The 26,810-nt window shown below is 45.3% G+C and overlaps 2 protein-coding genes across 3 annotated transcripts in view; one reads left to right on the top strand and one right to left on the bottom strand.

Moving 5' to 3' along the window:
- Positions 1-24,872, bottom strand: part of EXOSC5 (exosome component 5) — a 150,220-nt gene extending 125,348 nt beyond the window's left edge. For both annotated transcript variants that reach the window (XR_014968593.1, XM_085625276.1), the window contains exons 1-2: positions 24,640-24,872; positions 6,293-6,406 (exon numbers count right to left, since the gene is read on the bottom strand). Coding sequence is in view for 1 of the 2 variants with exons in the window: in XM_085625276.1 (XP_085481402.1) it covers positions 6,293-6,406; positions 24,640-24,745 (220 nt within the window). In the remaining variant the exon portion in view is untranslated. The remainder of the gene's footprint in view (positions 1-6,292; positions 6,407-24,639) is intronic.
- A 524-nt stretch (positions 24,873-25,396) lies between these two features.
- BCKDHA (branched chain keto acid dehydrogenase E1 subunit alpha) overlaps positions 25,397-26,810 on the top strand; it is a 205,588-nt gene continuing 204,174 nt past the window's right edge. The window contains exons 1-2 of the mRNA XM_085625275.1: positions 25,397-25,501; positions 25,613-25,728. Of these exons, the coding sequence (XP_085481401.1) occupies positions 25,642-25,728 (87 nt within the window). The 5' untranslated portion in view covers positions 25,397-25,501; positions 25,613-25,641. The remainder of the gene's footprint in view (positions 25,502-25,612; positions 25,729-26,810) is intronic.

The following is a 26,810-nucleotide window of genomic DNA, read 5'->3' as shown; positions in this document are numbered from 1 at the left end:
TTGTCTAGATCCCTAATGCTAATTGTTGTTGCAATAGGCAAACACCGATCATGTGTGTGCGCCATGACATAGGCCCATCTCACAGATTGCAGTCTTGAAGGCCCAGGAAGGACCCAAAGCACTACCCTCATAGTGATGGAAGGCTACCGCCTTCACCAAAGATTAACCAGCATGAGAGCAGTAGTGGCAGTATATCGGTTAGTGATCAGGAGTGAACTGGTCCTTTTTACCCTGTGTCACTGAAGTGAGGCCTACAGGCTCACTCACCATTTATAGGTCTGCTTCAGTTTGCTTACCGCACCCTTGGCCTACATAAGGTAGACATAGAGTGCTGTGCAGTGCAGGAGTAGTGACCCTGCGCTGGATGGATGTATGCCTGGGAAGGACACAGTACAGGGTTAGAGCAGTGCTGTGCAGTACAAGCATGGTCACTCTTTGTACCAAGTGTATGTATTCCTGCGAGGAATACATTACACAAGAGATGTAGTGCTATATAATGTGTGCAAAATGAAAACATTGTGCTGGGTGTATGTGTGCTTGCGAGAAGTACAATACATGAAGGGTGAAGTGTTGTGCAACATGCGCATGGTGAGTGCACTAGCAGTGTGTGTTTTCAAAAAGCACACCATGGCACAATACAGAAAGGGTACTGTACTATCCAGTGCGCATAGAGTGATTGTGTGTACTGGATGTGTTTGCGCCTAAGGTGGCACAATACATGGAGGTGATAGTACTGGACAGTGTATATGTTGTGTATGTACATGGAGTGCAAGTGTGCCTGCAATGGTACATTACATGTAGGACCCATTGAAGGTTTCATCTTGAGAAGCTCAAGCCAAATGATGAAGACATAAGACGTAGAGGAATCCCCACAGAAACATTTGTGTACTACTGCATTCCTGCGAGTTGGGTGGGACAAACCAGAGGAAGGGCAAGAGAGGCTCCCCCTGTACACTTAAAAAGGTGTTTTTTGATTCAGTGATAGATCACAAGGAAGTGGCCTGGACACATCTCAGGAAGAAGGTGGGGGTGATAAAGGAATCATAAAGAGTGGGTCTGAGAGTCCAGGATTATCCTTCTGTTGCACATATCAGTATGGTTGACATTCAGGTGTGAACTCCAGTCACTCTCATGGCCTGTATTGTAGACAATCAGCTTTGGCGTCTCTGCTACTGTGACAGCTAGCATTTCAAGAGGGAAGAAGAGCGAGAAAGCAGAACTCCAACATAAAACTTCAAAGACTCAGACCCATTTGGTGTCACGAAATGGACTATAAGAAGTGGAGGTTGAAACCACCAAATTTGTTGTTAGACCTGACACCTTGGCGTGAGTCTCCCTTCCACTTTTTGTCGCTGTTCCTCATGTGTTTTTATGGTGTTGGCCGCTCAGAACACTGTGCCACTGCCAACCAGTGCCACAGTGCAAGTGCTCCCTATTTAAAATGTATATGTTGGTTGGATTCTATGATTGGTTTATTTGGTTTACTGTCAGACCCCAGTAAAGTGCACCAGGAGTGCCCAGGGCTTGTAAATACAAATGCTGCTGGTGGGCTTGCAGCACTGGCTGTGCCACCCACAGAAGCGGCCTGGTAAAATGTATCTAAGGTCTGCCATTGCAGAACCTGCGTGCAGTCTGGTACTGTCATGCTGACTGGGTAAGTGCACCCACTTCCCAGTCCCTAAACCTTCCCTTAACTTCATATTAGTCACCCCTATGGTAGGCCCAAGGGCAGGGTGCATTGTAAGCATAAGGTAGGACAAGCCCTGATGTGTGTGGCATGTCCTAATAGTGAATTACAGCCATTTTCGTTTTTCACTATTGAAGGCTACCTGCTCTCCATAGGCTAGAATGGGCTGCTGGAATTACTACACGCTGTAATCCCAGTGGACTCAGAGAGCATGGTAGAAAGTCAAGTTTAGTATGACTGAACTCAGAATAATAAAATACTTATTTTAGTAAAGTTTATTTTAATATCCTGGGTTTGTAAATACTACTTTTAGAAAGTTAGTATTTACTGACCTGGCCATTTCAGTCCGCCTCTGCTGTGTGTGTGTGTGTGTGTTCTGCCTAGTTACAGTGAGGAGCAGGGCTGGGGAATTCCAGGAGGCAGGCTGGCTGCCAGGTGGTGGGTAGAGAGATTGCACCAGGATGGGTGGGAGGAGTACACCTTGACTCTGAATAGACCTGTGCTCTGCCACCACAATGTCGGCTCCGCCCCCTGTGGAGCGGCTGATGTCTCTGCACTGCTGCTGAAAGGAAAGAGCAGAGTCACCACAACAAAGTGCTCCAAAACCAGACTTAGCCAGGCCCAGGCCCCCTGGCGACAAAGAACAAAAGAATTGCTGTATAAAAGAAGGAGTCCTGCTCCTAAGAAATTAGATCAGATCCTGCTGAAACAAGGAGAACCTCTGCCAGAAGAGAAGGAACTGGGAAAGCTGTAGGAGGAGTAACTGTCCCTGACCTGGGGGATTGGCCTGCAGTGGTTGCCTTGCTGCTGAAGGAGAAGAGAAAAGACTACAAAGACTTTTATTTCAACTTGTGCTTTAAGAGCTAAAAGGGCTTGAACTGAGCTTGCCCCCTGAACGAAGTCCCAGGACCAGTGGACTTCATCCCCAGCTCCCCAAAGTCTTTTGGAAGTGCCTGCTGCTGTTGTTGGGCCTTCTGAGGGACTGCGTGTCGCAAGGAGCTGGAAGCGCGACGCACAGAAGAGAAGCGTGCCGCCGTCGGAGCTGTTGCATCTCGCAGAGAGTGTCGCCGCTGCAGCATCGCATCGAGCGGAAGCATCTTGCATCATCCGGAAGTGTCTCGCAACGCCGATGAAGCGTGTCGCCATCGCAGCGGTCACATTGCACCGCATCGAGAGGAGAGTCTCGCATCGAGGAGGAAGCGTGTCGCCATCGCAGCCATCGTAGTTGTCACATTGCACCGCATCCAGAAAAGCGCCTCGCATCCACGGAGAAGCGTGCCGCCGTCGGAGTCGCTGTTGCCGCACCTCGCAGAAGGGGTGTCGCCGCTGCAGCATCGCATCGAGCGGAAGCGTCTCGCAACGTCGGAGAAGAGTGCCGCTGCCAAGGGTGACGCCGCTGTAGCTGACGCATCGAGTCGAGCCTTCTTGCAACATCGGAGAAGCGCAACGCATCTGGAAGATCCCGTCTTTATTTCTTTTGCACCAATAACTTCAATGCATCTGCATCGCTGCAACACTTTCGTTGCCCTGCGTGTCGCATCTAAGGTACATTGACTTAAAGTGTCGCATTTAAGAACTTAAGAGAAACTAAGCAATCTTCTACCAACTAAGCAACCGTATTGTGTATTTTTAAATCGTTTAATGGTCTTGCGATAATCCTATATAAATAATCCTTATTTTTAATATAAATACCTGTGTGGTGTCCATTTGTAGTGTTGTCACTTGGTTACTGTATGTGTTCACAAATGCTTAACCTATAACGCTCTGAGATAAGCCTTGTCTGCTCGCGCCAAGCTACCTAGAGGGTGAGCAGGGGTTATTTTAGGAGTGTAACCCCTTACCCTGACTAGAGGAAAGGTTCCCTGCTTGTCACAAGTACCTACCTGTGCCAACCAGAAAACCCGGATTCTAACATTTGTCATCTATCAAGCAGCTAGACGGGTTGTATTAGAAGGGGGAAGCTTTGCAAGACCACTGCCTGTGAACACAACTGGGGGACAAGGCTAACTAGTCGTCCCTGCTGGGCACGGGGACATCACCTAGACCACCTGCCCTGGAGCACTAGCAACTGCCTGCTTGCCATGACCATTGGACCTTGTGAGGCCTGTGTGAGGTGCAAGGATACAGATGGGCACCAATTGAGTCACTGTCCATGTGCAGCAGTGAGTCTGCAACGCCCATATGAAAAAAGAGGGCTGCAGTGGACACAGCTGTGCATCAAGAACAATTGCAGGACGCGCCAAGCCTGCACCTTCTTGTTGCAGTGCCCCTGTATAGTAGAGGGGGAAACAGTTGAAGTGATTATACAAACAAGCACACAAAGACTTGTGTGTGCCATAGTGGCGACCCTGTGTACCAGGAGGGGCTGCCTTGGTGTGGGTGACTGCACCAGAGGAGTCCCGGAAGTAGCAATGCAACCCTGTAGGCCAGGAGAGGCTGTTTGCGAAACTTTTGGGCTATTGCCTGTGAAGAATAGAAGCTGCCACCAGTGAGTCAAGCCCACACATCAAGACCTGCCCCTGACCAACACAGTGGACTTTGCGAGGATGCAGAGGAGAGCACGCCAGGCTACGGTGGGGAGCCAAAGATAATCTTCCCTCCTCCATTTGGAGGACACAGACTTATTGCATTTACAAATGCTGAGAGCCTCTCCGATCACTGGGAAAAGCCGGCAGCGCCGCTCGGGAGAGAACCTGCCGGGTGTGCCACGAACAGCCTGACTTCTCTGAACAAACACAGAACTTTTAGGTGCCTGCAGTCGAGGCACCCACCGAGACGCCAAACATCTTCTTGCTGCAGGAGCAGGTACGACTTTAATCGGCCCTGTTGGGCCCCAGGGGACTTGCTGCTGAAGGTGTTGTGGTAACAGACACTTGACTAATTCATAAAAGTCAAAGAGGAACTCTTGAGTAAGGCCTACTGGTGAGCATTCCCTGGATGCGGCCACCATTGAATGGAGAACAACACCAACCACAGTGCAAGGACGAGGGTGGGACAGGAATTTGCCAGGGAAACATGAGAGCTCCAACCTCAAAGGGATTGTGTTGTTGCTTATGAATGTAGTTATTTCTTTGAATTCATAGTTACCAATAAAATACTTCTTTTTCATAAAAAATAAGTATTTGATTGGACATTGTGGAGCGCACTTTGAGTTATACGAGTTGTGATCACTAAACTGTATCTACACTTCCCCATCCCCCCAAGGGAGCCTTTGGACTGCTCATTCACAGCTATCACTGAGAGTAAAGTGCAGAGGGATACTCGGCCCCGTTGCTCAGGACGCATAGTAGGTCGGACCCCGGGACATTAGGAGTAAAAGGCCTCACCCACCATGGTTGGGCCCAGTAGGCCCTGCGTGCCCGTGGCTCTCCATAAGGGGTTTTGACACATATGCAATCAAGTATTGTCCCACTATGCTTTACTGATGTGCCTCACAAGTTCCTTTCAAAGGGGGCACACAGTGGTTACAAAATAAAATAAGTTGGTCTGTACTATTTATGATTTAACTTCTGCAAGATATTAAAGTTTAAAAAGAGATATCCACATGCGGATTTGTCAACTACCTTCAAGACACCGCATCAGAGGACAACAGATGCCGTTCTCAGATCCATTACAGAAGATAAGTTTCAAATAAAATGCTGCATGTTCCTAGTCGGTGGAAAGTAAAATAAAGCACAATCTTTTACTTGGCATCTTTAGTTCCTGCAATAGACCTGCACACTGGACTTCATGTCCTTCACTGAATCCCTTACAAAAAAAAGACAATCAAAGTAGTAGCTGCATGGCTCAACATTTTCTCTGCACTGCGGGCAATGGCTATTAACTGTCTGGCACCTCATCCCACTTCTCTACTTTAAATGAGCTTCCTATTGATTTTTGACATTAAAAGACCATTTTTGCAGGGTCTGCTGGCACCGTACTGGGCCGTCAATGCCCAGATGACTGATTTTCTTATTCTGTTGAAGGGCAGACGGTTTCGGTGTCTGGTACGTTTGCAGTTTCTGATCATTTGGAGTTGGGCAATCATTTTTGAGTGACTTCTCTGGCGCACATCCGTATATAATACTGCTTTACAGAAATATGATATTGTACTATCAGTTCAACTGGCTACTGTTGTTCCTAAACTTTCGGCACCAGTGAGCTCACCTCCTATAAACAAGAACCCCGATTACAAACTTCTACTACTACAAACAGCACGAAACATTTTTTTAAAGCATGGACACTTTGAGCACAGTACAGAAATTATGTATAAACGTGGTAATTATTTAGAGTAAGCCTAGTCGAAAGGCAACAGAGCACAGTTCAGGGCGCTGCTTGCTGGTCACGTGATGCAAATTTTCAGGTGATACAAACCTTTTTTTCAGTTTCACCACAGCAAATGAATTATACAGGAAAACAAGCACTTCATTGGAGACAAAAAGACAGATCCCCTTGCAGTGACTGACAACCAAAAACAACAGGCAGAAGGTGCACCGTGAATTGTGTGCTCTAACCATGCTACTTAGGAGTCAGACAAAACAACACAAAGACTACATCCAGTATCTTTGTGGTGCACAAGTTGAGATTTGAAGTTCACTCCAGTTATTCCCCAATTTGTTTTCCTACCTGGTAATCCCACCTTTGGCTTTAAGATCACCTCCACTGTTGCTTTATCAAAGATCTCCTTACTCACTTTCACTTCGGCAGGGCCGTATACACCAGCCAGGATCGAAGTGTCCCCTAAAAGAAAAAAAACATAAATAGAAGGCTGCATGGAAACATTTTGTGTTGCTCTGCAATAACTCTTTTCACTCTATTATGGAGCCCAGGGCTTTTGGTAGAAAACAAAGAGGTGGTCTTCGATTTGTAGTTCATAAGTTGTTGTCATATTCTAAGTAAATAATTGGTGTGCAAGTATTAAGGAAATTAAATGAGTTATAACAACTAATTTTCAGTTATGGTGGTTATCAGTGGTAGTGTTCTCCTTTGTAGCCTGATTTCTGAATACGCCGACTGCAAGTATCCATAGTGCCCTTGATTCACCAGTGGTAACTGTTGTTGCACTGTCAAGGCGTAACTCATGGGAGGTGATGTGAAGAATGGTGCTAGATACAACATAAAACAGTACTCTCACAAGCTATAAAAGTCAATGCCTGAAGTATGGATTTAAAAAAGAATAGATATTTAACACATTTATATTAGCTATGACCTAGAAGACTATAGCAAAGATGGTTTAAATGCTGTAAATCAAAACAGATTTTAAAACTTACGTTATGATTTGCAAAGCTTTATGGGCAAGTACCCGAGGAACTTTACACAGGCTAACTGCACATTGGATTCATGTAAGAAATTCAATATCCTTTTGCATGCTTCCAAATTTGTTCTGTGTGGAACCTTGTCTTTTTAGGTCGAGCCTGCGAAGCACATGCGCTGCGAGGCATGCTATATTGGAGTATGCACTTGAAGCCCCGCCCACTGTCCACCCATATTTGTCATTGGCTTGTGACATTGTCCTTCATGAATGCTGGCTTCCGATTTGTAAATAGGCTTGTTAGTCCCTCCTTAGTAGCACCTTCTCTTCATTTGTAACCTCCCATGAGGACACCCCTTTTTTACACATGTTGTTGCTCGGTTGTCTTTAATTACAGCCTCAGAGCACTATTTCATTTAATGGTTTTCACATGCCTGCTGTTGCAGACTGGACACTCTCTTTCGCAACTTCTTTATTTTATTATTTCACACAGCACAGCATGCCACGCTGATAGTGGCGGCAGTGCCTTTGCTTTACTTGTTGTGCCAAACGTGGCGCAGGTTTGGTTTTTTTTTTTAAATGCCCCATGCCCCACTTACTCTTTAATGTAGGCCACACTCCTTTCTTTAAACGAGTCTAAGGAAAGGGGCATGGCTGCCATTAACCCCTTCGACGCTCATGACGGAACGGTTCCGTCATGCACGTCGGTTGGGCTGTGCTTATGACGGAACCGTTCCGTCATGGCCCCGCCCGCGCTCGGAACCTTCAGCACCGCGCGGAAATCCGCGCAGCGCTGAAGGGGTTAAAGTAAAAGAGCGGCATGGGGCACTTTTACAAAAAAAAGCATTTATTTGTCAACTTGACAAACAAATGTTTTTCTTGTAAAAGTGCCTCATGCCACACTTTCACTTTAATGGCGGCCACGCCCCTTTCTTTAGAGATGGCTCGTCTAAAGAAAGAGGCGTGGCCGATATTAAAGTTAAAGAGCCACATGGGAGTTTTTACAAACTAGCATTTGTAAAGCAATAGGTGTCGCATTTACGAAACTCACGGAAATGCGAGACCTATTCCATACTTGTTTACCTCTGCTATAGCCTGTGTTCTGTTAGACAGAGATCTGGCCCATTTGTTCTGTAAAAATGTAATTTTTTGTTTACCTTCTGTGCAACTCAAGTATTGTGGTGCTAGGCAATAACTGTGGCCTCTTAAACCATGAATCTCTCACTCTAAATAAGCCAGCATTATTGTTGCCCCTCCCGGGTCAGTTATGAAAGCTCAAGAGCAGGATACATGAAATCTGCCCCCAGTCCAACCCTTGTTAGACAGCTCATGCTTGCGAGTACCTATAAGCTGTCACTGCGAGAGGTGTTTCTTTTGACCAAAAATTATTCTACTATTAATTTGGATCTTAGTTTAAGAGAATGCAATCAACTTTAAAGCATAACTCAAAAGTATTCTGCCCTCTTCAAGTCAATTCTTTAGTCGGAATGGAGCTACCCCTTCAGGTTTTGTCACTGTTGACACATGGAATGTGTACCTTATCCAACTATGTGCCTTAATTAGATGCATGGCAATGCTATATGGACACCCACTTCAGACTTCTGTAATCAGCGCAGTTTTAAGTCACACGTTTGGACAGTCTTATTTAGAGGACATCTAATGATCCGCATGGAAAGCATCAGTCACAAACAGCTAGGTACAGTTGTGGGGACATGGCCTTGGAGTGCTGCCAGGTCATTTAGTCCCCTGTGGATCAACGAATTTTCCCATCGACACAAAATGGGTAAACCCCTTTAATACATTAGGGCTTGGTCATTAGGGCTTGGTCATTAAAAAATATCACACTCTTTACAAAAGGGGTTCCAACGAAAAGCCAGTGTCTCTAATAGCTAGCAAGAGTTTCTGCAAGGATGATGTTCGGAGGGCCTGGAATTATTTTGGATGGTTGTGCTCTTTCACTTAACATCACACATATTTTCTCTGTGGATTGCATTGCTGTTCAGGTCGAGTTACCAAAAATGAGCCAAGGAAACCAACATAATTCTATGAACTAGGCAGGAGCATTGCCCAACACACCAGAATGTCACAGTTAGCATTCAAGAAGCATTAGAAAGGGACTGATTGGCCGGTCTTAAGTCTCTTTTCACTAATCCCTTCACAAACCTATCAGCTTCAGCCTATCAGACTTCAATATTCTAATGTTATGCAATGGCGATTTCAGCACTGTGGATAGCTCCAAATGTCGCCTTAACACTGAAGCTTTAGATGTAAATGGAATCCAAGAGGAAAATGCCCTTACACATCAAATTTTCAGAGACCCCCAGATGTTCATGCGGCTGCAACCTCATAAGTGGGGGACATACACAAAGTCTCTGGAAACCATTTAGTTGTTATTACCTTAATAGCTTGCTTTTAGAGTCAAGTATTTTTTATGTCACAATGGTGCCTATGGGAGGCGCACTATTGCAAAACAGATCAGTACATCCAGTTTCTACCATGGAAGCACTGATTTTGTGTTGTAATTTTTAGTACTACAGGCAGCTGACTGGAGGTGTGTGAAATGCAAGAAATAAGACGTATCTTCATTTCTATTAGCTGTGGTTTATATATTAATTTCTTAAGAGGTACCCAGAGCTTTGGCTGCCTGACAGCGGAGGATTCCAAGAGGCTCCATGTGCGTTTGCTGTGGGGATGAACTGCTACGTAGAGGTCACTTCTGCTTCTATAGCCCTTGCGCGAGGTCAGAGGCCATTGATGGAGCTTGGGAACACAATGAATTCTTTACAATGCAATTTAAATGTTCATGAATACTTCTCCAATTCAGAGGGGGCACTAGTGTTGGGCATAGTTAGGGCTCATTGACAAATGGAGGGCGAGCATCATTGAATAGCTCAGTGGACATGACGATTACAAGGGTTTGATGGTGCAGAGGTGCTGTTCAGCCTTCTTGGATCATCACTCTCAGCTACACGATCCTAAACCGTCCCTCTGCATATAAAATTCTGTTGCAAGTTGGGTCTGGTCAATACATGTGCTAGAATGTAGACAGCTCAGGATCTGCTGCAAAGAAAGGTTAAAAGCAGCCAAAAAATGTAAACTAGTAACTGAAAGAGGGTTGTGGTTCAGAGCTGTAACATCATAAGTCCACGGTGCAGTGTTCATGTAAAAACCGGCTCTCATTTTCTCATTCTAACCAACCAACATGTTTTCTTGCTTTGGAGAACTGTCACAAGGCCCCTGACAAGACCATCTCAATCTTTTCTTGGTTGAGAAAATCAATAAAATTAAGGACTCCCTTCCCTCCCTTCCCCCGATACTTTCCCCAGTCTTCCTCCGAACAATCCATCTATTTTCACTCACCTCCCCATCCTTAATTCCAATTCCCTAGCCGATCTTGCTACCCGGGTCAAATCAGGCTCTCCTAACGACTGTTGCCCCCCTCAATCCTGCGGGACATTTGTCTCAAACTACCTGACTGCATCCTACCCCTTTTGAATGCCTCCCTCAGCACCGGTAGCGTCCCCAGCTCCTTCAAAGAGGCCATCTTGGTGCCACTTTTGAAGAAACCTGGTCTGGATCCGGCGGATTATTCGAACTACCGCCCTATATCGCTTCTTCCTTATCTTTCCAAACTACTCGAGGCCCACGTTACCCGGTGCCTCTCCAGCTTCATTGAGACCTCCGGTTACCTGGAGCCCAATCAAGCTGGCTTCAGGCCAGCCCACTCCACTGAAGCTGTTATTTTAGCAGTTTTGGACACACTGAGGAGGAACGCCGACATGGGGATCCCCAGGCTCTTGTACTCCTGGATCTGTCCGCCGCGTTCGACACGGTTGATCATAACATCCTTTTTCACCGTGTCGAGCAGGCGGGCATCCAGGGTCTGGCCCTCAACTGGACTCAGTCCTTTCTAATCGGTAGAACACAAGCCGTCCGCTTGGGTCCCTACACTGCACCCAAAACCCCTACTGTCTGTGGGGTCCCCCAGGGCTCCGCCTTGTCACCCTTGTTGTTCAACCTCTACCTCCGTCCCCTAATCCGTTCGCTTCGCAGCTGGGACATCACAGTGTACAATTACGCTGATGACTTGCAGATCATCTTTCCACTCGATTCTCCGGACGCTGTAAATAACTTCCACTCCACCATGATACACATCCAGGAGTGGATGGACCTCAATCAGTTAAAACTAAACCCCGGCTAAACCGAGCTTCTCCTCCCTGGTTCCAGCCTCTCCCATTGGGGTCCACAGTTCTGGCCTAATACTTTTGGCCCTCCTCCGGCTCCCATGAAATCAGTAAAAAGCTTAGGAGTGACCATTGATACTGAACTCTCCCTCAGACCGCATGTGGGTACTGTGATATCTTCATGCATGTTCCAGCTTCGTAAAATCCGCAAAGTCAGCCATCTACTACCACTAGCTGCTCTGATCCAGGTAGTCATCTCCCTGGTATTATCCCGCTTGGATTTCTCTAACTCCCTGTACTACGGTCTCCCGAAATCTCTGCTGCATCGTCTTCAGGTCCTACAGAATCAAGCAGCCCATCTCATCCATAACACCCCCAAATGGCAGTCGGCCAAACCCCTGCTATACAAACTGCACTGGCTACCCATAGAACAAAGGGCGGCCTTCAAGCTGGGCTGCCTCACGTTCAAATCTCTTCACTGCCCAGTCCTGTTTTTTTGACGACCCTCATCAACCCTCATCGCCCTACGCGCAATCTTCACTCAGCCCTCCTCAACCTGCTTGCTGCCCCCAAGATCAAAACCAACAAATTTGGCGGCCGCCGGTTTGCCTCCCTCGCCCCCAAATGCTGGAACCCTCTTACCCTCCCTATTAAATCTAGCAGCTCCCTCCTTCACTTCAGAAAACTGTTTAAAACTTTCCTCTTCCCTCCACCCTGCTAGTCCCTACCGCTCCTGTCCCTTCTGACTCCCCTCTGTCTTTCAGCGCCAGGAAACCTTTGGTGTCAGTGCGCTCAACAAATTTCACTTAACATAACATGAGTTGGATTGGTGCTACTCAATAGAATGCTAGTTGGGGGAAAGGGGTTCACTCCCAAATGGTGCTGCTTTTAGGATGAGTGATAGGTCATCCCTGTGAGCAGTCCATGACACTACTTATGGTTGGTGGAATCTGATTAATAGTAGTGGGGTACAGACTTATCTGGACCCTACTGTCAGTACTGCACGGAAATGTGTGTGGTAGGTCATGACTGGGACCCCGGATTGTGTGTGGTGTGCACTGGTACATGAGAGGCGGGTATCTATATTGGACTCCTGCTTGTAACTAGCCACTAGGGTTAAAGGATATTCTATAAGGGCTAGTGGTAGCAAGGACTGCTGTTCTCTTTTTCCCTTGTGCTGCTCTTTTTTCACCCCTTAACATTAGAAAGCATTGTAAAGTAAAGTGTCTGTGGTCTTGTTTTGAATTCATATTCACTGAAACAGGGCAGGTAGAAGGTCTTGTGCTTACCTAAACCGTGACAGGCCAGTTCAAGCAGGTCATCCTGCAGCCTGAGAGGGGCAATACTTAGAGACTGTAGCCAGGGGAAGGGCCAAGTACTAAACAAATATAAAAACAGATAGGCGGCCAACTTAGCCCACCACATTTGTGTCCTGCTCCGAGCATGGTACACAGAGACACCCTTTTAGCCCCCAAAACCCAGCAGACAGGAAAGGATCGCCTGATTTTCATTAGCACCTCCACTACTGCTAACAAGGTCACTAAAAAGACTCTTGATTGCACTGATTTACTGCTCTGATCTTTTAAAAGAGGGCCTAATATCAGGGACAAGTTATTTAGTATCGCTTTCCCTTCGCCTGATACTCTATCCACGTAATAACAGTAGGCCCTTTCACCCATAAAGGGTCATTTTAAATGTGGCTGATTGTGGCTTACAAACTTTATTATGAAACTAACAGGTTTGAAAACGAACATATTAAGATTGAATTTGATGCCCTTTCCAACAGAATGCAAGTAGGGTAATCTACGCCAACTGGAGCCCATGTCAAAAATCTATGTGAGAAAAACTTCACAGAAGGTTAAAGTAAGGATACTCCAGCACTGCAGCAGGATTAACTGTGGGACCATTGGAGCTTCTCCAGTTGAACATTATCAACAACAAGGACACTCGTCTAAGGGTTTAAGGTGACAGGTGATGGAGGTGACAACACGGAATCCTAGAGGAAACAGCCATCAATCAAAACTTCTGCAACATGACTACAAATTGATTGAATGTTTGAAATCAACTGGTAGAGGTTTCAATGCCAACGATGAATGGTATCAACTTTCAACAGCATTGTCTAGCTAATTGATGAACAACATCTTTTTAAGTCTGACACACAATCTCAACATGTCTCTGCATGCCTGTTTGGACTATGTCAACTCTTCTGTCCTACCATACCCTTGATTGACTCAAAATGTTAAAGTGTTGTAATTATGAGACACATTAAAGGCTTCTTACTGTCGACCTCACATTTGGGTTCCATCTATTTATTGCTTTGTTTCCGTTCCTATGGCCATGACTTACAGACTCAGACTTTGTATGTAGCCACTGTGAAATGGTTCATTTCGGAAAGGCTTTTTCTTTTTTTCCTCTTCTTTTCAATGACTGTCTTTTTCAGACCATAGCGGTATTACTCCTATTTGACCTAGTCCCGAACCAATTCGCTTGTTTTCAATACGGTGCCCATTGAAGACATAATCCCAGTCCTTTTTGTTAGCGCTTTTTAGGTCGAGCCTAGAGCCAACGTGCACACGCTGCTCTGCAAGGCTTATTGTAGAGGAGTATGTGAATAGAAGCTCCGCCCACTCTCAGCCCATATTTGTGATTGGCTTGTGTCATTGCCTGTCCTAAATGCTGGCTTCTTATTCGTGGATAGGCTTGTAAGTCCCTCCTTAGTACGGCCACCTCTCCATTTGTCACCTCCCATGGCGACTGGCCCCTTTACTTCGAGTGTTACACAGTACGTGTTATTTAGACAGAAAACTATTTTCATTAATGAGGTTCTCCTAATGCAGGCACGACGTGCTTTGGAGCCTTCTTCCCCCGGCCGCCCTCCCTCCCGTTGTCTGTGCCTTCTCCCCCCACCCCACCCTACCCTCTCGTTGTCCATGCCTTCAAAATCCCCTCGTCCGTCCGCCCTCCCCCTTGTCCGTGCCTTCTCCCCCCCGCCCGCCGTCCCGTGTCCGTGCCCACCCGCCTTCCCGTTTTCGTGAAGCCAATCGTTTTCAATGCAATAGGTCTCGCGTAAATGTGAGACCTATTGCATGAAAAATGTTTGTCTTCCTTCCTCCTGCTTCGCATTAAGAGCCGCCCCCATGCCTGCTTTCACTTTTGCAAATGGCAAAGGGCAGCAAAGGCAGGAAGACGCGGGAACCTGCAGCTGGGCACGGACCTCCAGTAGATGCAAAAATGAGGGCGTGAAGGAAGGACAGTGGTAGGTAAACGGGCATGAAATGGCCTGAGAGCATGAAAGAGGTGAGGTGGGTACAAACATCGAGCAGGCTTGACCTGCAGGCATCAGCAGCACTTGTATCGCATTTATTGTCACTGCTGCTCATATTCCACAAGATGCCATGTAGCGCATCCTCCTGAAACAACCGACCACTGGAAAGATCAGACTTAACCCGTACGTCTCCTCCTGTCTCCCTGTGCACCCCCTCCCCCCGCCCAAACATGACTTTCACTCGAAGTGAGTGTCAGCCTGTGAAATACGAAACAGGCTTGGCATACTCGCCTCAAATTGTCTTGCATGTTAAATGAAACAATGTTGCCAAATATTGAAAAAGGGCTGAAAGCGACTCCCATCAAGAGCAGCCTCCCGTTGATGAAAAGCTGCGTGCACACTTCACTTCAGTACAGGGCTGATTATATCTAATTTCCAAGTACATCCTGAGCAGCAAAGAGTTGAAGGAATAAATATTAGTAAGTTCACTGGGAAGCTAAGGTATGAAATGCGTATAAGCATCTATCCATGCCCTACTTCCACCTGAGCTATGAAACACAGAAAACGCCGTTGTATACTCCACAATTTACTCTCCTTTAAAGTATATTTCTGCATTACATCTCGCACCTTCTAACCAGATGATAACAAAACACAAACATTCACCCATATATGCTAAGACGAAGGGCTCAATTTTAAGAGCTCAGACATTGTTCTGCATACATTATTTTCTCTTTCATTATTACTGCAGGAAGATCGCTCCCTGCCTGTTTCTGGTGATCATGCTGGCCAGCACAGTGATGTCTATAAATCAATTGAAAAGTCTTAGCACTGCGATGCCATACGAGTGACTGTGCGTTAGACCAGTGCCAAATAATAACTAAGTATTCAGAGAAATGTCTGAGGTATTCACATTATATGCAAAGACGAAGGGCACAGTTTAAAGATCTTAGACATTCAAAGGAGGATTTGGAAAATGTAGGACCCACACGAACGTACTCAGCCACACCTCTAAGTATTTTATGACTAAGTTGTTTGTATAGTGTACAGTCTACCATTAATATGGCCCTTGCGTTGAAAACAGTCAGGGTAACTTGTAACCCTTTATTTGATGATTTCACCGCAGACCGCCATCTTAATTGCCTTTTAAATCTCTATCATCAGTTTTGGATTTGGGGTTCATCTACTGCTTCCGGGAAGAGTAAATCAGATCATTTACAAATGGCTACTGCTTATAAACGGTACATAGTGTTCAACAATTGTATATCTCTTCAATCCCTAGTGGCACAGCACACAGGATAATGTGCTGCCTGGCTAAACACTTATAAGGTTCTAAAGGCGAGACCTATTGGCTATGCCAATGCTCGTTTATGATGAGGTTGATCGTGCAGATATTGGGGCCTTAATTTGTACAAACTGGTATGTACTTTCTGTTTCTATTCCATGGCTCTGTAGCCTCCATGCCGGCCCCCGTCGTGTGGCAAGATCTTCCCGGCACATATTTCAATATGGCGCCCATGTAACCGCTCAACCTTGGACATGCCCAAAGTCCCCCTTCCATTTTACTTCAGTTTGAGCGTGTTTAGGCATTCCAACGGGGGCGTCCTTCCTCCAGACCTATGAGCTGTAATGAGGGCACAGGGGGTAAGTACCCTTTACTCTCCTTGCCTTCATTTGTTTTTAATCGTGTCAACTCCCACTCCCCTCACTGTTCCTGTCCATTTTTTAGGTCTCGCCTAATCCAGCGCATGCGCTGTTCTGGCCGAGACATTTAGTGTAAGGGTTTTCAAAGTGCTGCCACACTGCCTAGCGCTTGCGTTCACGCGAGCGTGCACGCGCGCAGCTGGCAGCTTTCAGCACCCGAGGCGCCATCTGGAGCTTTCACTTTTTCTGCCCACGACCAATGCTTGTTTTCCAAGCTTTGGCCGCGCGCGCACACAACTCCCGCTTCTCCCCCTCCCCCACTACATATGGCGTCTCGCGCGCGGCCAATGCTTATCCCGTGGTTCAGAATCCGTGGGCCAGCTCCGCATCTCATGCTTGCCAGGCCGATAAAATTATTACATTCAGTTGGATATTTGTACAAAACCAGATTAAGTCCCAAGGGACATTGCAGTTGCCCTGCCATCAGTGGTACCTGAGGGTATAATGTTTAGTTCCCCAGACCAGTGTAGTGCTGCATTTGTTTCCTGTTTGTTCTTTTTACTGCCTGTTCGGTGTTGGCTATGAAACAGTGCTGCATTTCTCATGTGTTAGGAATTAGATTTTTAACTGGTGGCATTAGGATGCTGGACAGAGCTAAATGTTCATGATGTTGAACTTTTTGATCTACCATGTGCATTATTTGGGGGGAGGGGGGAGACTGTTGTGGCTGTTTGCTTGTAGAAGAACGTCTCACTTCTGCTGCTGTTTTTACTGCGCCTGTTCTCTCTGTTAGCTAAACGTGCAACATGTTGGCTTATACCGAGCCTGTTCTCAGAGTGCGAGAGGGAATCTTGCCAGCCTGAATAGTGCCTGTTTGGCACCTGTTCTTGGGTGTGAGGCAGCTTGCAAAGTTGCAGCCATTGTAAGCTTGGTCTGTGTGTGAAGGAAGCTTGCACTGCATCCTGTAGTGCACATCTGTGGTGACTGCATGAGGGTTGCGTGTGCAGCTGGCTCCGAAGCTCTCCCTGTAAATTGAGTGGGCAGCTCCGGATGCTAATGTGAGAGCTGCAACTGTGCTGGCACAGCTGTCTGTGCATCCTTGCTCCCTGTGCGAGAGGCGCGGTCTATGCTGCCGGCAGCCTTATGTGTGTGGGAAGCTCGCTCAGCTCTCTGTGCAGGAGGAGACAAGTGTGTGCTGCCTGTGCTGCAATCGCACGGGTCAGGGAAGCCTGGACTGTTGCTATTAGCCTGTTCTCTGTGTGGGGGTACTTAGATATATGTATCAATAAAAGCTGAATCCATAATCAGTTGATTCCACCAAAGGGGACCGAGGTGTACCGCTTGGTCCCAGTTCTTTACCAGCAGACAGATTGAAGGAACAATCTGGCGTAAGTGAGATTTGGACTGACAGGCCAACCCATGAGAGAGAGTTTCAAGAAGTCTGTATGAAAGAGTTGGAATGTCTTAAAGGGTACATTCAAGGAGGGGACTGACCCTAAAGTCATGAATGTGTCCATCATGGTCAATGGCGTAGGCTTGGTGTCATAGGCCTTCATGGAAGCAATGCAAATAAAATCAAGATATAATTTGGGCACAGTGCTCCAATCACACCTTCGGATATCGGTGTCACTGCACCTGCTGCACTATAAACAGATGCACGCCAGGTTACAGAAATCAAGTCTCCCATTCAACCTTGCTTTCATTCTCTTCTCTATCTCCATCACTCTGTCTTCTCCTTCCTCTCTTTCACATTATCCTCCTTCACCCCTTCCTCTCTTCCTTTTCTGTCTCTTCCTTTTTCTTAAGTGTTTCCTCCCTTATCGCCCAACATCCTTATGTCTGACATGACCTTTCGTCTTTGTTCTCCCCTTTTGCTCATACTTACATTGATTCTCTTTCTCTCTGTTTGTCTCCCATTCTGTTAATTTTCCTCCCCTCCCGTACTTTCTACCTTTTCATTTTCTTTCATCTCTTTCCACACCTATATGTCTCTATTGTCTTCTACTCTTTCTATGCTATTTCCTCCCGTACCTACTCTGAAAAGGGAACACAAAGCTAAGCCACATGAATTCTCTGTGTTGGGAAATTTTTGAGAAGGCAGCTTCTAATAAATGAAGCTGGAGAAGGGCAGAATGGGGCCCACCCCTCTCTGGTTCCCGGTGCACTGCGCCGGCTGCACCGCTGGTAGCTACACTTCTGATAATGGTCACTGAATAAATCATGAAAGTTCTAGGGAAATCTATTGAGGAAGTGAAAGGCATGGAATGGTTGCCACTGACAATAGTAGCATGAAAAGACCATGGGTATTCCAGGCAGTTTATGGACCTAACAGCAGTGAGTGTTTGATGGTTGATGATTACCCGCCACCCAACATCACAGGATTTTATCCATGCAAAGAAGTACAAAGTATATTTCATCCCTAGATTTGACCTTTGCTTACTACTAGGTGATATTACATTCCAAATTACAAGAGTTCACAGCATTTATCATGCCATTTGGAAAGTACAAGGTCTAAAACAAGCATTGGCATAGCCAATAGGTCTCGCCTATGGGACCTTATAAGGGTTTAGCCATGCAACAGTTAATGTTGTTGCACCAAGGATATTGTGCTGCATAACTAAATACTTATAAGGTCCCAAAGGCAAGACCTATTGGCTATGCCAATGCTTGTATCTTTAGGGAAGCGCAATGGCATTTTTAGCAATGCAACGCTTATGTTCTGCCTAAGTTGTTTAGAAGAACGTTTTACATCCACCAATGATACATTTTTTATCGATTTGCATCGGCATGCTCGTTCTAACCCTTTTTTGACCTCTCTGCTTATCTGGCCCCTGCCCTTGAATGCACATGGTGAGTCACAAGCTCTTTGCATTTACTTTCTGATTTATATGTACTTGTGGTCATTAAACTGCACAACCTTTTTATCTGGCCTGCTCCAAGGATTGCTGTTACAGGATTTTACCATCCCTCTCTTATTGTGATACCATCACAGGTCGACTTCCTCTTGGTATTTTTAGCTGGGTTAAAATTCTCCAGATTCATTATTGCCAAGTCCTTCTTAGTTTTGTCATGGACTATTTGGTGATTTAATTTTGGTGTTTTCTCCTGACAAAGGTAATCCATGTGGGACATTGATGGTCTCCTATGATCTAGGTATTGCATTTCCGTTGGTCAGGTGATCAGGTTTTATGGCATTTTATCATAGGGTTTTTCTCCATTCTTACTTTCTTTGCTCTTTTCTGACAATTACGGTCTCTTTCTAGGTTGCTACATCTGTCCTGAGGAAAACCCTGTTAAATAACTCTCTGGGGTCGAAATGTTGACTTATGTTTTTACCTCTACTTCATTATTGCTTGGACTCTCAGAAACCCACTGTGATGTGTTTCCTTTGAGGGTTCTCACACTCAAAACTGTTGTCTGGTTAGTTAAGACCATTTCATCATATGCGCACTCTAAATTTTCTGCACTATATTATCACTTATTTTTCATTTTCACTTCACGTCACACGTAGCACCTTTTCCCTGATTGGAATTGTCTTTTTACTGAAGTGACTTATCTCATCATTCAATAGAAGCAATATCAATACTTTTTGTTGTGATAGCAGTATCCTTTTAATTCTTTTTCCCTGTCGTGTTACATTTTTCTGAATGATTGCCTCTAGAACATGTGTTGTATATATGCCTACTGGAGCCTCAGCAGCAGTTCCTTATAGGACATAGATCATCCACAACTTGAGTGACAGTTCCCAGGAACCTGATTGCCTGTGACCTGACTGAAAGGAAATGAACCTTTACGAGAACGACTCCCTCCAACAGCTTTTAAACTTTGAGAACACCTTTGATACTACAAGGTCGTTTGATTGGAGGCCAACTGCAATATGCCCTGTTTGACACGAAGATTTCTGTGCTGAACTCCTAGAGTCATCTTTTCTCTGTTGCTGCAGCATCCCGGGTAATTCAGGCAGTCTGATTGTGTCTCTGACCTTGCTGAGAGCAGCAGGTACTTCCAACCCTCATCTGATTCCAGTGAAAACACCCTGAATCAGGACTCAAATGAGCACTACTGAATTGACTGGCGAGTCCCGCCGCTCCCTCCTCCCCAAAGCAAAACAACTATGTAGAACCAAAAATTCTGAAGTTAATCAGCCATTGAATCAGGGGCCTTACGACTGTATGAGATTCACAACACTGTTTCTTGGTTAAATACAATTTCGATTAGCATTGTGTATTTGTAACTCACGCTCCAATTATTCAGTTAGGTTAGCAATACAGCGAAGCAACAAACCCTTACTCTGGGTAATGATTAGGATAAAAGATCTCTTGTAGTTTCGAATCATATTCAATTAACAGTAAAGCAACAAACTTTTTTTTTATTTAAAAAGTGAATAGTATTTGAACAATATACTTATTGTGAAATGTACATGCAGTAGCTATAGCTTTGTGTTATATCCAAAATCCAATAATAATGAAAAAGACTTGTAAAAACAGATAAGATCACGTTTCAAAGTACAAATCTCTAATCGATGATGATAAAGTTAACATCATCATTAAGCGGCAGGGTGGCCAGCAACAATCGTCTCAGCGTGCGTCTTGGAGAAGGTGAAGGGTGATCTTATCTGTTTTTACATGTCTTTTTCATTATTATTGGATTTTGGATATAATACATCTATACTATCTAGAGCCCTGAAGAAGTCTCTCTCAAGACGAAACACGTTGGCTAAATGGCTCAATGAAATGTGTGAATACTGGATTTTAATGACTGCACTTATTCATCAATAAAGGAAATATTTTTGATTACAAAGAGATATCTGGACCTGGCAATTTCTTCAAGTCATCATGGACAATTGATTTTATTTGAACTCTAAACAATACTTTAATTTGATGTGTGCTGATTCCACATTTGTTGTGCTCGTTTTTTGGGGAATACCCCAATAGGAAGTGTAGAGGGGTGCACTTTCTGGTTTTCAAGCACCATCACCAAACTAGGTAGCCATTTGAAGTGACAGGTGCGGGCTCTTGCCTCAACCCTCTTTACGTGTTTTGTTCTGTATCCCAAGGCCTTCTTGTCTCACTGCAGACAGTCATCCCCGGATTACAAAACCTGGTCTGTGTCCTAAGGTCACATCTCTCCACAACCTACTCTGCATCAGTGCAATTGGTTTATTAATTTGGCTCCACCGCAGCTGGAATCATGTAACCCAATTCAGACTCACAGAGGTAAGGAGCTTATCACAGAGCTGCAAAGCGTGTAGTTGGGTACAGATTTAGTTGACGTACATTTGAAGTTCAGTAAAGAATTAAGTTGGCCAATCATGGGAGCCAAGGTAAGCTTGCACTTGCTCAATTACTGCCCTGCAAGCCTATGTGGGAGGTGTTGTGTGAGGGTCAGAGACTGGCTTCAAACATGGTGTATCTCATAAAGACATCTAGCCGCAGATTCCTTAATTTGTGAATTCTCCCCAGGTGTCTGACTGGATCTGGAAATTTTTCAGCAGTACCTCTGCATGCTGGGGACTGCACCATACGGCTCCACAATGACGAAGTCGCTGTCATACAAGTCGCCTCTGGCTCGTGGACGTCATTTTGTTCTTTTCAGTGCTGTAGCACGGATCAGAAGAAGTGGTTCCTCTGGCAGTTTGTATTTTTGACCTACTTCGACACCTTTTTGTGTCAGGGAACAGTGTGCCTATACCTTTGGGTTTTAAGACATGCGAGACCTGTGCTTGACAGATGTCTGCTACGGATCCCCGTCCCATCTGCATGTGGTGCATAGGGGAGTACCATGACTGAGGAGTGCGACACCTGTAAACGGCTGAAGCCTCTAAGGCCTTGAGGGAAAGGCGAATGAAGCTGTTGATGGCGCGGCTCTCCCAGTTGGAGTCCAGGCAACGTTGGTCTCCTTCCCGCTCTGAGGTTCCTGCCCGGGGCCGTTCAAGGAGCAGTTCCAGTGAACTTCACACACCTAAGTCGCGAAAATCCCATCGTAAGGATTGAAATCGCGGCGGCCTTTGTCCTCACCGCGTCATGTTGTGGCCTCTGCTGGTTCCTCCCGTTCCTTAACTCAGAGGCGCCGCTCATAGCCTCTGCGGTTCCGGTGTCTTCCCCTTTGAATTCACAGGTCGGACCGTTTCCCTTCTTCTATCCCTCCCCTACCCTTCTGAATCCAAATATCTGACTAACATATCTATCACTCAAATGACTTTCTTATTTCACTATACTAATTCAACACTAATCCCTTATGGGTTCCGGAGTACCGTGCAATTCTCCGAAAAAGCTCTTCGACGCCGCATCAGGGGTAGTAAGCACTATATAAATGCAATTACAATCCAATACAAAAGGTAAACAGGAGGTACTTGGATGTTCAATGAGATTGCAGTAGTACTTGACTCCTGTCTAGGCCTGGGCAAAATTTCCGTTCCGTTCGCGGAATTTGCGATAATTTGGCATTTCCGCGTTCCGCGGAGAGCGCGGAAATGTCAAAATTTCCGCATACCGTAGCTTTGCGATAATTTGGTTCTTGCTCGCGCTGCAAAATAATACATTCTCGCGCGATCGCCTTGCCTGAATCCCCGCGTTCGCCGACTAGTTTTCCCGATCCGGTCGCGTTCTCCATGAGATGTTGTATTGTTTTAGCCATTTGCGCTGTCTCGCGACAGTTCGCGTCCGCAGTGACGGCATGCGTCGCGCGATCACGTCTTTCTTCTCGCGATCATGCAACTGAAAACAAGATGGCCGCGCCCGCGAGCAACCGCAGGGGTAAGTTAGCGACCCGCAACCATGCACAAAATATCGCAAACGGGCGGGAAAAAAACTTCCGCATCTTCGCGATATTTCCGCTTGTTTGCGGAGATATTTAACATTTTTGCGATAATTTGCGAAAGTCGCTTTCGCAAATTCCGCCCACCCCTACTCCTGTCGTCCTAGGGACAATGCAATACTTATCACAAGGATTGAATAATTGCCTTTTAGTCTCATTATCCCAAATAAGTAATGCCTGACAAGTGTGTACAGATATGGAAGGAAAGAACACCAGCAGGCTCAGGGTTCACTGTACAGTATGACGATATTTCATGCTACTTAAGGGTTGTCGCGTCCAGTACTCTAATAGTACAAATTCCATTGCAGCAGCCTAGGGAGCTCGAGGCAACAGGTTTGCTAAACATTGGGCAGCGCAATACATAAAGATGGGGCAACAATTACAAGGGAACTGTGAATAGAAGAAAGTGAAGCGTAGGGGTGACAAGTAAAAAGGTAAGGATAATGGATAATCTAATATTTCAGATAGGATTTTAAAAAAATAGGTTTCGGAAGACCAGAGAGATACAAGGGATTACAAAATGACTTGTAACGAGGGAAGGAATACAGGATGGTTCGGGTGCTAGAAAAGATGCAAGGGAGTGCAGTGAATAATTTTGGAAAAGAGAACGGGAGTAGCAGTGACAATATCATGAAACAGCTTACGGCTCATGAAGTGACAAGAGCCAAGTTAAATTAACAAGTGATTAGGCAAATGGAGAGCAGACCTCAGAGGCGCAGTTTCTTTTATCATGATATTTTAACGGTCAGACTATATGGAAAGCTACTAGAATAATGTGATTCTGCTGCTGCATCCTAGAGTGCTTAAACTAGCGGTTAAATCAAAACAGCACTCCAAATTCATAAGAATTTCCAAACATGTTGCACTGATCTTTAATGTTAGGGGTTTTCAAGCGCAAACTCACTCATGAGGCACTTGCAATATAATGATGCATTGTACAATAGGGATATGAAGTTTGTTGTTGCTGAAAAGGGGAGTCAGGCAGATTAAGTAAATAAATACAAAACAAACCCTAAAACTGACCACCAAGAAACATATTTTGAAACACTGCTGGGAGGAGGAGGAGGAACATTTAAAACAAGAACTGGATAAATGTGCGGTTGTGTTTTGGTAAGCACAGTTGGATTGTATACATTTTTACAACTGTTATATTCTATATTGTAATAACCAGGTTGCATCCTGGTATGTAATCATAATGGGTGTCCCTGGAGATGGTTACCGGGTGATGATGTAACTGAGGTGATTATGCCTCTGTGATCTAGAATGGAGCGATCAGATCAGTTGCAGATGAACTCTGGGAGCTTCCAGGGGCCACTCTTCACTACTCATTAAATATGGATCAAACTCAACATGGTGTCACCTGTCTTCACAAAACAAAATATTTCCCATTGGAAAAGGTACACGTGCTATTAAGAGAATGTGGTCCGTCGGCTACGCTGCCGACTTTGGTGCTGGAAACCAGAGTTCGAGCCTCGAGGTCCCGTCAACATCCTGTGATTCTGGGCAAATCACTTAATCTTCCCGTGCCTGAATGTGTAATGTAAATACGGTGCTATGTAAAGCGCTCCAATACCTTCGGATCGAGTTCGCGCTTTATAAATATGCAAAACAAAAAAAAAAAACAATACAACACATAAACTGCGTTTTCTTGTCATTTTCAAGTTCTGATCAACTCTAACACAGAACATGGATCGCCATATAATTACAGAAAGGCAATTCGCTTCATGACAATGGGAAGATAGGAAACACATGGGTTGTGAAAAGCTAGCAGTCAAGGAAGCGGTGGAAGTTATTGGGGCCATGCATGGTCTCTCACCCTGCAGGAAGGAGGCGGACCCGTCCGGTCTGGAGAGCAGGTTCTGCTCACAGGCGAAGACTCTCAGGTTTCCATAAATATCCCTCAAGCTCGGTACAGCTTCCATGTTGACTTTCACTCAAATCAAGCACGGATTCACTCCTCTTTTTACAGATTAGAACCGCCGACCATTTAAAATGGGAAGAATGTCCAAGCGTCTACCGGTAGCACAAAACTAAAACAATCCCATTCTGATATGGCGGTCGCGTCTCCTAGGACATCGGGGTGCGGCCATCTTGGAACTGGGCTAATGTTATTGCACACTCAAACACTGGAACTGGCCGAAAAAAATTAAAATGTGAGGTTAGCGGACATATTGGGTAGGAGTAATATAATTTCCACCAAAAAGAAAAAGGAAAAATCTCTCTGCGATGAAGCAAAGTACATGGCTAAAAGACTGGAGCAGGTTCGCCATCTTGAAAGAGTTGAGACATGACAGTGTAAATGGCATTTATTCTATTTTGTTGTACTGCAAATGCGTTTAAGACTACGCATCGACATGTCATTAAGGCTGTGCGAAAACATTTAGGATGTCCATAAAAAAAAAGAGGATAAACGTTCTAAGGTCAATAATTAAGATCTATTGTGAACTAAAATGTTACAAGGTATCATTCGTGATTGAGAATAATCTGTATTCCATAATTTTGTTTTACTGCTTTTCCAACATTGTTTATCTCATTATAACTGAAAATATTACCATTTTTCCTGCCTCCTCGTTAAATACGAAGATGGCCACCGAGTGAGATCAAACTGTAACCTAAAAGAGACCAGATTATTGAAGACTGATCATACAGTTGCCTGAAAATTAGTAATCTTATACAAAGTAATTTAAAGTTGCCTTTCACCTTCCCTTATGTTCCAGAATAAACAATGTTTCGATGTAAAGTGTGAACCGTCGTTATTGAGACTTTTTTCTTCGTGTCCTCCGTCACAGGCATCCTGTCTAGTTGACCGGCTCCAGAGATGGCGGCCGCTGCGGTGCTGAGAAGGCTGAGTCGGACTCAGTGGAACGCAGGGGTTTTCCAGGTGTCCCGCGCGGTCTCTCTCGGCGTAAGTCTGTTTCTGTCTCCACCCCCATACTTTTGTTGGGAAGAAGCGCGAGTGTCTGTTCTTAGAATTGTGTGATGGTCTTAAAGGGTCTTGTTATCATTTTCAATGTCACGGTCTATTTGTTGGGAGATCGCAGACAGGGCTTGGATATGGACTTCAGTGACACGGTTCCAAATGATCGCTCAGGCAGTTTTCTGAAGGCACCATAGTGCACCATAAAATTATTTAAATGCATTCTTTCGTTTAGTTTTGCGTGTTTGCCAATTAAACATTTATTATCGATCTACTTAGCCAAGAGACTGAGAAACAATATGCAAGCGTGGCAGTATTTAAAATATGGATGTGAAGATTCTCGCTATCCCAGAGTACTTGTTTGCTGCTGAGAGTTGTTAGTATTAAAAGTATTGCACTGGTGTTAAGAAATGCAGGTGCTCTCCCTATCAAATGAAAGAAGCGCAAATACTATGGGGCTCATTTATGAGCCCCTGCGTCACTTTTGCGCCGCCGGTGCGTCACTTTTTGTGACGCACCAGTGGCATAAAACATGCGCCATGTTGCGCCATATTTACAAAGTGACGCATCTAGGTAGATGCGTCACTTTGTAAACCCCTGCGCCACATTATACCTGCGCCAGGTATAATGTATGCAAGGGGGGCGTTTTGACGCAAAAAAGGGTTGTAGAAGTGACGCAGTGAAATCTACGAGATTTCACTGCGCCACTTCTAGTGTGCAAATGCGTCAATTTCTTGCGCCTGCCTCACAGCAGGCGTAAGACTGACGCAGGCCCTTTCACATGGGGCTTGCCCCATGTGAAAGGACACATTGCTGGAGTTGCGTCACTTTTGTGACACACTCCAGCGATGCGTCACTTTTGCGCCTACAGATACGTCAGAAATACTGACGTATCTGTGACTCCTTGCGACATGATGCGTCATACTGTAAATATGACGCATCACTGGAGTCGCAGGGAGGGCGCAGTGAAAAGTGGCGCATCACTGTTTTCACGCAGTGATGCGTCACTTTTCATAAATGAGGCCCTCAGTACCTGCCCATTTATAGCACTGTAGTGCAGCGTAACTAGC

This window comes from Triturus cristatus, chromosome 9 (assembly GCF_964204655.1).
Source record: "Triturus cristatus chromosome 9, aTriCri1.1, whole genome shotgun sequence".
Classification (NCBI taxonomy): Eukaryota; Metazoa; Chordata; class Amphibia; order Caudata; family Salamandridae; genus Triturus; species Triturus cristatus.
The sequence above is the reverse complement of the archived record's forward strand: the minus strand, read 5'-3'. Positions and strand labels throughout refer to the sequence as shown.